The sequence below is a fragment of the Manis javanica genome, chromosome 7 (genome assembly GCF_040802235.1).
Source record: "Manis javanica isolate MJ-LG chromosome 7, MJ_LKY, whole genome shotgun sequence".
Lineage (NCBI taxonomy): Eukaryota > Metazoa > Chordata > Mammalia > Pholidota > Manidae > Manis > Manis javanica.
In genome coordinates this window covers 10,752,676-10,765,042 of record NC_133162.1, presented here as the reverse complement: position 1 = coordinate 10,765,042, position 12,367 = coordinate 10,752,676, and the positions used below count along the sequence as shown (strand labels likewise).

At 35.9% G+C, this 12,367-nt stretch overlaps 1 protein-coding gene across 4 annotated transcripts in view; it reads left to right on the top strand.

The window, feature by feature from the left end:
* SEC23IP (SEC23 interacting protein) overlaps positions 1–12,088 on the top strand; it is a 46,375-nt gene extending 34,287 nt beyond the window's left edge. The window contains exons 17-19 of one of the 4 annotated variants that reach the window (XM_037011153.2): positions 573–732; positions 1,266–1,367; positions 10,597–12,088. In XM_037011153.2, coding sequence (XP_036867048.2) covers positions 573–732; positions 1,266–1,347 — 242 coding nt within the window. In that variant the 3' untranslated portion in view covers positions 1,348–1,367; positions 10,597–12,088. Of the gene's footprint in view, positions 1–569; positions 733–1,265; positions 1,368–10,578 lie in introns of all 4 variants that reach the window. The other 3 variants (XM_037011151.2, XM_037011152.2, XM_037011154.2) reach the window with 3 other exon arrangements.
* Positions 12,089–12,367: the final 279 nt, after the last annotated feature.

Sequence of the window (12,367 nt, the reverse complement as noted above, 5' to 3'; positions counted from 1 at the left end):
TTTTCCATTCTAGTCTTTTGTTAAAATGTAGAGGCTCTTCCTGCAGAGGAAAATCTGTGATGATACACTATTGTCCTTTCTCACTACGTTTTTGCCTGATAGTTGCAGAACTTTTTACTCTGCGATCTTAAATTTTGTCAAGATTCGTAAGGCCAGAGTGAAATTTCAGAGTTGAGAACAAAGTTTGCAGTCAGGCATTTTAAAGACCCACTGTGAGAAACGACCTTCCTGATGCTGTTCCGCTGTGCTGTTACAGACTTACGTGCAGTGTCAGGTCATCGTGCCGTGATGTTTTTGACTTTCAGATTCTAATTCTATTTCCTTTCTTTCTGCAATGTTCTCTCACCCCTTTTCTTCAAAACTTCTGTCAGCTCGCTGGCTCTGTCTCCTCTCTCTCGGGTAACCAGCCCCTCTTCCCCTGGCTCTTCGGAGGAATGGGAAGTGAGCCTGGTAGCTCCCCAGGTTGCTACGTGTGTCAAGCAATATTCTGTTGAGCCCAGAAAGTCAGCTAAAGTCAAAGGATAATGATTAAGTGATTGACTTTGATATTGAAATGGTTTAAATTCTAGCAGAAAAGATTGTTGAAAGTCCAGATTTTCCCAAGGATGAGGACTACTTAGGAAAGGTTGGAATGCTAAATGGAGGCCGCCGAATTGACTACGTTCTTCAAGAAAAGCCAATAGAGAGTTTTAATGAATATCTTTTCGCTCTTCAGAGTCATTTATGCTATTGGTAAGTATTTTCATCTCTGATAACATTCATGTGACATTTAGGTGCTAGCACATAAAGCAGTTTTAATGAGACTCATTTCCTCATTTATCATTTGTTATGGGTATCAGTTTGAACACCCATGTATTCAGAATTTCTTTGATTCAAAATAAACCCACGTTGTTTTCCTCTAGTGTGGTTATCCACGAGATGGCAGTATGTCATCTGCCTTTAACCAAAGGCCTTTGGTACGTGCACACTCCTTTAACAGAGTGGGATGGTAGGGACTTTGAAAAGCCATCCTTTTATACATCCCCCTGTCATCAAGGAGCATTGCAATACAACTATTCTGGAGTTGGTTGGTATCCATCCAGCTTTTAAGGACAACTTTCAAGGTTATACTGCTTTATTTTCATTTGCTTTTCTTAGGTAGAATTTAGTAGAACAAAAGTTACATTTTCCACCTTTATGCATAAAGGTTAATATCTACTAATATCTACTAATATTTTGGCTACTACTAATATCTACTAATAGTAAGTATTCTTTTCTCATAATAGGGAATCTGAAGATACTGCCCTGTTGCTACTTAAAGAAATATACCGAACAATCAACATTAGTCCAGAACAGCCCCAGCATTGATTGAACTTCAGTTTCACTGTGTGAGTTTATCTTTATTGTGTGTATGAATTCTGGATATTTCATTCTGACATCTTTTTTTTGTTGAGTTGGGGTTGACTATAATGTTCTCTTCTTTTTTCTCTTGAGTTTTTTTTTTTTAATCTTTTAAAAGAAATTCAGAATAGAGACATTAAAGAAGGGAGTTTGCATCTACTTTTCTGACTTGTTTAAATCTTCTTTCTAATTCTGCATAGAATTTGAGTTCATTTATTTTCAGTTTCTTTTGAAGATAGATTCCCAGGAATATTCCTTTGGCAATAGGTAATAGAACTTAACTCACAATACCTTAAACAATAGAGGTTTATATTTCTTATATAATGGGAAGGGTCCGTCTGTTGAATGATGCCACCAGATTGTTTGCATCTTTTCATCTCCATGTTGGCTCTTGCCGCCTTATAGTTACAAATGGCTCCCATAGTTCCGGATGGCATGTCTGTATTCAAGGCATGACTAAGGGAGGGAAGGGTGGTCAGCTATATGTGTTCCTTTTCATTGGGAAAACAAAAGCCTATCCCTGTCACTCAGTGCCAACTGACTGAGCCTGTGCCACATGCCCCATATGTCCCCCCAGTTCCAAACTGCATGAAGGGTCATAAAAGCAATGTTTTAAGAATTCCCAGTATTTATTATAGAGGAAACGAATAGGGATAGATAAGCTAGTGTGCAAGTTGGCCACACTCTGTATTCCTGACTTTTCTCCTGACACCTGTTTTTCCTCCCTAGATAGATAATGTGTTTTTAAAAAGCTAAAATTTTAAAACCTTTGAAAGAGTGAAATACAATTGGTGAGCTTTAAATTGCTGAAGCCAAAAGTAGTTCCTGGCACTTTTTCCTTTTATAATAATAAGTGATAAGGTCAGCTGCCTTCTTATTTTGGAAGGTAACCACTTTTAGTAGGATTTCCTTAGATTTTCATGTGTATATCCAATCAGATATTTATGCACATTACAAAGGGCTTTCCATTGAATGTATTGTTCTGCAGTGTGATGTTTTTAATCAGCCGTATAGCTTGCACAACTTTCTCTTAGCATGTGTAGATCATGTGTTTGTTTATTTATTGATTTTTATTTTGATATTGTTAATGTACAATTACAATTACTTGAACAACATTATGGTTACTAGACTCCCCCTACTATCAAGTCCCCCCACATACCCCATTACAGTCACATGTAGATCGTTTTCATTCTATCTTTAATGGCTATGTCGTAAAACATTTTATGACTATAGCCCATCTTATTTAGGCAGTTTCCTAATAATGGACATTTAGATAATTCTTAATATTAGGGAGTTTTAGTCATTAGAGTAGGTAAAAGCTGTTTCATATTCAGATTCTTGATACAGTTTTACTAGTTCTCATCATTTCTGGTAATATAGTATTAAAATAAGTTAATAAAATTTCAAAACTATTCTAGTCCAGATTTTCAATTATAAAATAGTCATTTAGTTGGTTGACAAATACTTGCTTAGTACCTACCATAAGTTTTCATGGTGGGAATAAGTGATAAGTAAGATTGCATCCTCACCTTTAAGAAATACACCTTCTACTAGGAGGAGAGCCACAGTGAACCTGTACTCTGATCCATAAGTAAATTTTGGATGCTGGTAATTTTTGGAGAAGATAAAATGGAAGATGTCTAGAGTGATGGGTTGCTTCTGGGGAAGGCCTTGTTGAGTTGATGACCTCTGAGTTGAAATTTGAATGATAAGGAGTTGGATTGAAGATGTGGGAAGAGTAGTCCAGGCAGAAAGAACAGCTGCAGAGCCATGGGGTGGGAACAGACATGTCATGTGTGTGGGACAGAAAGCAGACCAGCGTGGCTAAGGGTAAAATGAAAGGGAGAACAGACAGAGGAGAGTCAGAGGTGGGGTCTGGTAAGGTGTTAATAGTTTGTCTACGTGTGATGGAAACATTGGATGTTTTTAAGAAGAAGTGTGATATGATTTAGTTTAGACTTCAGAAGGAATGTTCTGGGTGCTGGGTGGAGGGTAGGCTATTGATGGAGGAAGGAGAATAGTTAGGGCTGGTGGGGACCCTGACTGTGGATGCAGTGGTAAGGTTGGGGAAAGAGGATTTAAGTCAGTCTCTTCTGGAGGTGGAGTTGTCCAGGACTGTGGATGAATCCCTTGTGGGGTTTGAGGGGAAAGAAGAGGTAAGGGTGACTCAGGATGTTGATTTGAGCAACTGGGTGAGTGGTGGTCCCTTTTCCTTGGAAGGCTTGTGGAAGGAGCAGGTTTTTCGAGGGCTATGGGGATGGGAAATCAGTAGTTCTGTTTTGGCAAGTCAGTAGTTGATGTTGGTCTGAAGTTCAGAAGAAACCTCAGAGCTGAAGAATCATCAGCATCTAATTGCCATTTGAAACCAGAAGCTGGATGTGATCACCTAGGAATATGTAGGTGAAGAGTATAGAGGTCTTGTGGAGAAGGAGTCAATGAGGTGAAAGAAAATTCAGGGGCTTGTGATCCCAGGGAAGCTGAGAGAAGATTGCTTCAAGGAGAGAGTCCTCCTCAAGTAAGAGGAGGACCACGAATTGACACGTTGGCTTGAGGAGGACATAGGGCCCCACTGGTAACCTTGAGCAAACTGTTTTTTTTTTTTCCCATTATCATAATTATTACCGTTTTGGTTGTGACCATTTTTTCGTATTTGAGCAAAGCTGTTTTAATATCATGGCAGAGGTAAAGTGGGTTGAGAGGTAAGGGATCAGAGAGGAAAAAGTTTTGCTGTAAGGGTAATAGAAATAAGACAGGGTGACATTTTATGATATTAAGGTATGTTTCCTAACAAGAACAATCTAGTATTAAGGGAGAAATAGATAATGCAAATACAAAAGGGGAAAATTGTTGGAAGAAATACTTAAAAAGGTGGTGTGGGGCAGGGCCAGAGCAAAATGAAGGGTTAGCTTTAGTAGAGGAGCTGGGATGCGTCTTTCATAGTACCAGAGAAGGTAGAGTGTGTGGGCACAGATTTGGGTTGGTGAAATTGGCTGTGGGAAGGGGAAGGTATTCTGGTTACTTCAGCTTCCTCTCTGATGTGTGTACGAGTAAGGTCACCACTCCAGGGCTTGTGGGAGATGTGAGGTAAGAATGTACTCAGGCAGGATTATATTGCAGGCTTGAATGCCCATTTGTTATTTTGGCCATAAATTTTAACTGAGTACTGTTAGCACAATTCCCTGACTTCTCTAGCCATGACTTGGGTGAGGCTTAAGGTAAGCAAATGTTTGGGTTTACTAGGATTAGGGTTTTGCTCTCTAAGATAGGAAGAGAAAGACAAGGGAGCTCTGGGAGGTGATGGAGAATGAAAAAAGTGAGAGATTGGTGGTAGGATGAGGTTGGAGAATTGCAGGAGTGAGGAGTACCCTAGGTTGGGATTGGAGGTTCAGAGTGGGGACTGTGGAGGCAGTTCAGAGCATCACCATGTCTTAGGATCCAGTGCAGGTGCTGTTACTAAACAAATGCTCTGTGTACCTAAAAAGCAATTAGAAAAACTATGAAAAAAAATAGTGCCTCATGCAGAAATGTGGAAAATAAACAGAAGAACACAAAGGAGCAGAAATCGCCTAAAATGTTAGAAGTTAATCCTTCTAAGCCTTTTCTAGGTCTGATACATTTCATATTATTATTTGCCATTTTGTAGCCTGTTTTTTTCCAACTTAAGAATGTTGTGTGATTTTTCTCACATCTGCTTAGAGGCAACCAGTGTTTTAAGTTTTGTGTATCCTTCCAGACACCTGCTAACACATATGCATACACATATGATTTTATATTTTTAAAGAAAAATTATAGCAAAGTAGACACACTGTTCTTTTTGTATCTTCTTATCTTTGAGTTTTTTCCATATCCATCCACCCGTCTACCATGCATCCATCCAGTATTTGTTTAGTACCTTACTAAGTGCCAGGTACTTGTTGTAGGCACTGGGGTTCACAGTAGTCTACCACAGAAAGTCTGCCCTTAATGATCTTTCCTCTGGGGGAGAATAGACAGCAAATAAACAGCATTGGTGTTCCATATGGTAAAAGTAGAGTAGCAGGGTCAGGGGGAAAGGGAGTGCATTTGGGGCGAGAGCAAGTTGCTATGGTATATTCGATGTCCAGGGATCTTTATCACCCTCACTGATAAAGTGTCTTTTGAGAAGTGAGCCAGGTGGATATCTGGGGTAAGATTTCAAGCAGAGAGAATAATATATATCAGAACATAAGCATGCCTTATTCTTTTCAATGATTGTATCCTTCTCTTTGGACTGTTACACTGTAATTTGTTAAGTAGTTCCTTACTGGTAGGCATTTAGGTTATTCTAATCTTTTAATACATTAAGCAGTGCTTCAGTGATACATGACATTTAATAGTTGGGTTATATTCCATTTTGTAGTTCTATTATTAAAATACTTAGTTTATCCATCATTGTTGGGTGTTTAGGTGATTTTCCTGATTTTTTCACTATTATAAATAATTTTGACATTTAGTTGTGTACTTTTTGTACATCTCTGCTTGGGTAAATTCCCAGAAGTGATATTGTTAGATCTAAGAATATTACACATTATAAAATGCTTTTGATCCATATCTATTGCTAAACTGCATTTCAGGAAGGTTGCTCACTTTTCCTATCTATCATCAATATGTAAGTGCTGGTTTTCTTTTTTTTTTTTTATTGAAGTGTAATTACCATACATTATTATTTAGTTTCAGGTGTACAGCATAGTGATTTGACAATTTGTATACATTGCAGAATGATCACCACAATAAGTCTAGTTACCATACAAAGTTAATACAGTATTATTGACTCAGTTTCCCATGCTGTATGTTATAGCTCCATGACTTACTTATTTTATAACCGGAGGTATGTACTTCTTGATCCTCTTCACCCATTTCACACTCTATCACCCCTAACTTCACTCCCCACTAGCAACCACTGATCTGTTCTTTTTTTAAAATTAATTAATTATTTTATTTAGTAATCATTGATATACAATCTTATAAAAGTTTCACATGAGCAACATTGTGGTTATTATATTCACCCATATTATCAAGCCACCCCCCCCGACTACCCCATTGCAGTTACTGTCCATCAGCATAGTAAGACACTATGTCTTACTATGTTCTTATATCTGTGAATATATGGAATATATAAAATCATATCATCTGTATATAGTGACAGTTTTACTACTACTTTTCCAAATTGTATGCCTTTTGTTTCTTTTTCTTGCCTAATTGCTGTGGCTAGAACTTCAGTACTATACGTTGAGTAGAAGTGGGGGGAGTGGGCATCCTTACCTTGTTCTTGATCTTAGAGGAAAAGTGTTTAGCTTTTCACTGTTAAGTATGATATAAACTTTCTTGTCATTTTATGTTAACATAAACAACATTTTGTTTGTCATATTATGTTGAGGTATGTTGTTCCTGTACCCACTTTATTTAGAAAGGTTTTATCATAAGTGGATGTTGAATCTTGTCATAGGCTTTTCTGCATCTATTGAGATGATCATGTGATTTCTTTATGTTTCATTTTGTAAAAATGGTAAATCACATTGATAGTTTTATGAATGTTGAACCATCCTTGCACCCCTGGAATAAATCCCACTTGATCATGGTGTATGATCCTTTCAATGCATTGTGGAACTTGGTTTGCTTTTATTTTGCTGGGGATTTTTGCATTTAAGTTCTTTAAGGAAATTAGTGTGTAATTTTCTTTTTTTATGTCTTTATCTGGTTTTGGTATCAGGGTAATGCTGGTCTCATAAAATGAGTTAGGAAGTGTTCCCTCACTTAAATTTTCTGGAAGAATTTGAGAGGAGTAGGATAGGTATTAAATCTTCTTTGTATGTGTGGTAGAATTCACCAATAATGCTGTCTGATCCTCCACTTTTATTTGTTGGGAGGTCTGTGATAACTGGTGAAATCTTTTTGCTAGTAATCAGTCTATTCAGATTTTCTATTTCATTGTGGTTCGGTCATGGAAGATTGTTAAGTCTCTTGGAATTTATCCATTTCTTCTAGGTTGTTCAATATGCCAGTTGGCATATAATTATTCACAGTGGTCTCTTATCCTTTGTATTTCTCTGGTATCAGTTGTAATTTCTCTTTCATTTCTGATTTTATTTCCCTGAGCCCTCTTTCCTTTTTTCTTGGTGAGTCTAGCTAAAGGTTTGTCAGTTTTGTTTCTTTTCAAAGAGCCAGCTTTTAGTTTCATTGATCTTTTCTATTGTCTTTTTAGTCTCTATTTCTTTTATTTTCACTCTTATTTTCTTCCTTTTACTAGCTTTGGGCTTTGTTCTTTTTTGAGTTCCTTTAGGTATAAAGTTACATTGTTTATTGGAAATTCCTCTTGTTTCTTGAGGTAGGCCTGTATCACTATGAACTTCCCTCTTAGAGCTGTTTTTCCAGCATCCCATAGATTTTGTCATATTTCTGTTTTCATTTGTGTCTAGGTATTTTTTATTTCTGCTTTGATTTCGTCTGTGACACAGTAGTTGTTCAGTAATATGCTGTTTAATCTCCATGTATTTGTAGTTTTTCCAAGTTTCTTCTTGTAACTGATTTCTAATGTCATACCATTGTGTTCAGAAAAGATGCCAGATATAATTTCAGTCTTCTTGAATTGACTGGGACTTCTTTGTGGCCTAACATCTGTCCTGGAGGATGTTCTGTGTATACTTGAGAAGAATGTATATTCCATCATTTTTAGGTGGAATGTTCTGTATATGGATCTTTCTTGACATAGGATGGGGATATGTCCTGTAAACTCATTATAAATTGAAATTACCAAAAATGCATTTAATACACTTAATATACCAAACATCGTAGCTTAGTTTAGCCTATCTTAAATGTGCTCAGAATACTTAGGTTAGCCTGCAGTTCGGCAAACTCAGAGAACACAAAATTTATTTTTATAATAAAGTGTTGAATATGAATTGAATACTACAGGGAAAGTGAAAAACAGATGGGTTTATGGGTTTTAAGTGTATCAGTTGCTTACCCTGGTGATTGCTTTGGCTGAGTAAGGAGCTCTGACTCACTGACACTACCCCGTATCATGAGAGAGTATTGTACCACATATCATTAGCCTGGGAAAAGGTAAAAATTCAAAATTTGAAGTATAATTTCTATTGAATACATAGCAATTTCGTACCATTGTAAAGTAGAAAAATTGTATGTTGAACCATTGTAGGTCAGGGACCATCTGTTTATTTATTAAGTCCATCTGGTGTAATGTGTTACTTAATCATGTTTCCTTCCTGGCTTCTGTCTGGATGATCTGCCTACTGATGTAAGTGAGGTGTTAAAGTCCACTTCTATTAGTATATTGCTGTCAGTTTCACTCTTAAGTGCTAGTTTTCCTATACCCTTGACAACACTGGGTATTATTATCATTTAAAAAAATTTTGCCAATTTGATAGCCAGAAATTGTTACATCATTGTTTTACCATTTTACATTCCCATTGCTAGTGAAATTGAACATTTTTGGTATATTTAACTGGCCATTCTGTTTCTTTTGTTAATTACCATTCTTGACCTTTGTGAATTTTCAGAGGTGTGGGATATTTTTGTTTCTTAGTGATTTATAATTATAGTATTTAAGGATATACACTTTTTGCCATCACAAATGCATATATATTTTTCTAGTTTGATATTTGCCTTTTATTTTTGCTTAGGCTTTCGATTATTTGGGAGTTGGGTGGAGAACATAGTATGAAAATATGTAGGTCAGTCTTTTAAGATTATATAGGTAACTACATCTATTTTATTTTTGTTATTACATGGTTTTGTTTTTCATTTGATTTTATAGTTTAGAAGACTATGGTATAGAGAGGAATTTAACTTTTTCTTAAATGATTAAAAGCTTTTTGTGCCATATGTTGAATAAGGTACAGTTTTGTCATTGGCTTGATGTATTTATTATATTCTGTTGTTTGGTATTTTTTTATCATATACCCAGTATTTGTTTTCTAGGGTTTCTGATGACATATTTATCTATCCACCCTATTTCACTGAATTCAAGTACTATTTTTCTATATTGTAGCATTTTTAACTTTGGAATGCAGTTTAAAATCAGCAGTTGCCTGGATGGAAGTTGAATTCTTCTTGAGATGGTTTGCATTTTCTTCTGCCAGTCACTGGGGGGGCACTACCAACCTGAGACTGCTTAAGCTAATTTCTCTTGGATTTTTCTGAGACTACACTTGTAGTGTGAATTCAGGCCACAAAATTTCTGGGCAGGGGTCGGGGTACTAGTTCAAATATAAAGAACTTTTTCCCCCTTCTTCTCATCATCAAGGTAGAGGTTTGCAGACTTCTTTGTTGTCCCTTCTGAAAGAGTTGTTTTTTTACCCCTCATTGAGGCCATAGTCATTCAGTGTCCCCACTCTTTGTGAGGGTCTCTGTCTACTTTTAGACTCCCTATCATGGACATCTTTTCTCTGCATGGTACAAAAATTAATGGTGTGTCTTAAAATTGATGGTATCTTAGAATCAATGAAATATGGTGTATTAGCGATTATAACTTACAGATTGTACTATCTGGCAGTACAGGTTCTTAGTATACTATAGTCTTAGCTGTTCCAAATGAATTTTGAAATAATATAAGCTTCCTGACACTTTAAACGAACAAAACTTGAACAGTATTGTTGTAGGATTTTAGTATCATCTAATGTGAAAAACCAAGTACCTTTTCATTTTACACATTGTTTGTTCACTATTCATTGTTTTATTTCTTCTTATACTTGGCTGGAAAATTTGAGCAAGAATTTAAGTTCCTAATACTGTATTAATATTATAAAATAATTTAGAATAACAGCAGTTCTTTTATACATGGTTCAGTCAAGCATAGATCAGTTTCTCTGAATAATTCTTTTATGTTTATCTCCTGTAGTCCTTTTTAGGATTGTTATTTTAAAAACCTCAGATTAGTCTAACAAAATTTTATCTTTTATCTTGTATGCTCTTTTAGTTATGAAGATGGTCATGCTAGTTAATCTCACTGAATGTTTTCCTGGTGCACTTTTTTCCCTTTGGAAGGCCTGTCTGAGGACTGCTCACTGGGTGGGTTCTTTGGAGGCAGTTCAAGGTGTTTGTTCAGGAAAGTTGAGCACTAGACAGTGTATTCTTATACTTCACAAGGGAATAACAATGCATTATTACATTATTACTATAAGTTTGTGAAGATCACCAAGGATTCGTTTTTTTCTTTTAAAGACTTTCTTGTTTTTCCAGAAAGTCGCAGTATAAATTACGTTGCTGAGAAAATCCTCAGAGGACATCTCCAGTTTGCTCCTGTGATGGATGACAGAAAAGTGATTCTTCGACAGTTGCTCAGATATAATTCTCAAATGTAGGGATTCACTTAAAAGAAAACATACAGAACACAAAGACAATGAAAAAATCAGTACCACATTTGGACAGTATAGGTGAGAAAATGTAATTAAAATGATGCAATTAAAAACTTCTCAGATCAGTTTAGTTGTACAGTTACCAAAGTAAATAATGTGATATCAGTGAAGAAATGTTTGTAGCATGCAGATGGTTATTCCTATTTTTGAAAAGCTATTGTCAATGGGCTATTAAACTTTTTTAAATTAATATAGTATGTACTTTTAAGTATGGACTTTTGAGAAATTATAGTAATATGATTTTCAAAAAATTTCTGTTCTACTTTAAATGTGAATTGTAGTTCTGAGCTGCTTTAATGTGGGGCCATTTGTATTTGTTAAGGGGAATTAATAACCAAGATCACTTATATTCCAAGTTGAATGTAAGGTCTTTATGAAGCCTTCTGAGTTGTTTCTGAGAACAGTTGTGGAAGGAAGTAGAATGCTGCTTACCTGCACACAAGTCCTAGAAGGCGCCCTCCCAGCATGTCCATTTCCATAGGAGAGGGGAGCAAATGAGAGGTTTTCCATCTTGTTGTCTGAAGTAGCTGTGCAGAGTGTGGCCTCATTGCTAAAGTTCCAATTAATGTGAGAACCAAAGTAGAGTTTTTTTTTGTTTTTGGCTTTTTTGCTTTGTATTAATTTCACTTAGACCAAAGTGTTTGAATGTATGAAATGTATTGCTTCTAGATAAATATACTTCATGAAAGACTGTTCTATAATATTTTACTTTGTTTTACTATAACTTCAAATTACCTTAAATATTTTCCTAATACTACATGGAATGCTGATACTTCTTTTGTTATGCAGCAGAAACATTTTACACTGTTTACATAGTTCTCATGGAACATAGAATTTTTTGAAAGCAACAAATGATGCATTTTTTTGTGTATATATTCTAATTAATGTGAATAAAATGATAACAGCAATGCATTTTTTAAAGCAGCAAACTTATGTATTTCTCTTTTCTTTCTTAAAAGTATTCCTAAGAGTTCAGTGTTCATTTACTTTTCATTGTGAGGACCTAATATATACAGTTAACACATAACATTTGTTCCCAATAATAGAATTAGGACAGTAGAATTTTGGAGTTTCAACTGACCCCCCAGCCACCACCTCATTCTACAACTGAGGATATACTAAATGCCTCTCAGGCTGCTTAGTGGCACAACTAGGCTGGTCTGCAGTTTCACTTACTCCCTTTTGGTCTTCATTTCTCTGTACCAGAACTCTATTTCTCACGTAATTTCTAACTTCCCAAAACTGATGAAATAAAGAAAAATGAGGGCTCTTTATGTATATTTTAATAAAATCCAGTTTGATTTTTCAATTTACAACTGTTTTGTCTGTATTATTCAGCCTCCGTCTTCTGAATATTGGGCAGAGGAGAAGAAATATTGAACCAATGTCCATAGAAGAAACGCGTACCAGCTGAGTTTCAGGAGTCTTGTGATTTTATTTTAACACTTGAGGAAACTTAAATTAGAGTTTTTGGTGAGTCTGCTTGTGGACATACATTTATATCACTCTTCAGTTTCTTAAATAAAAACTAACCAGTTAGTAGGTCCCCTGGGGGGCAGAATCTGTATTTATTAGCGTATTGGTTACTGTTGTAA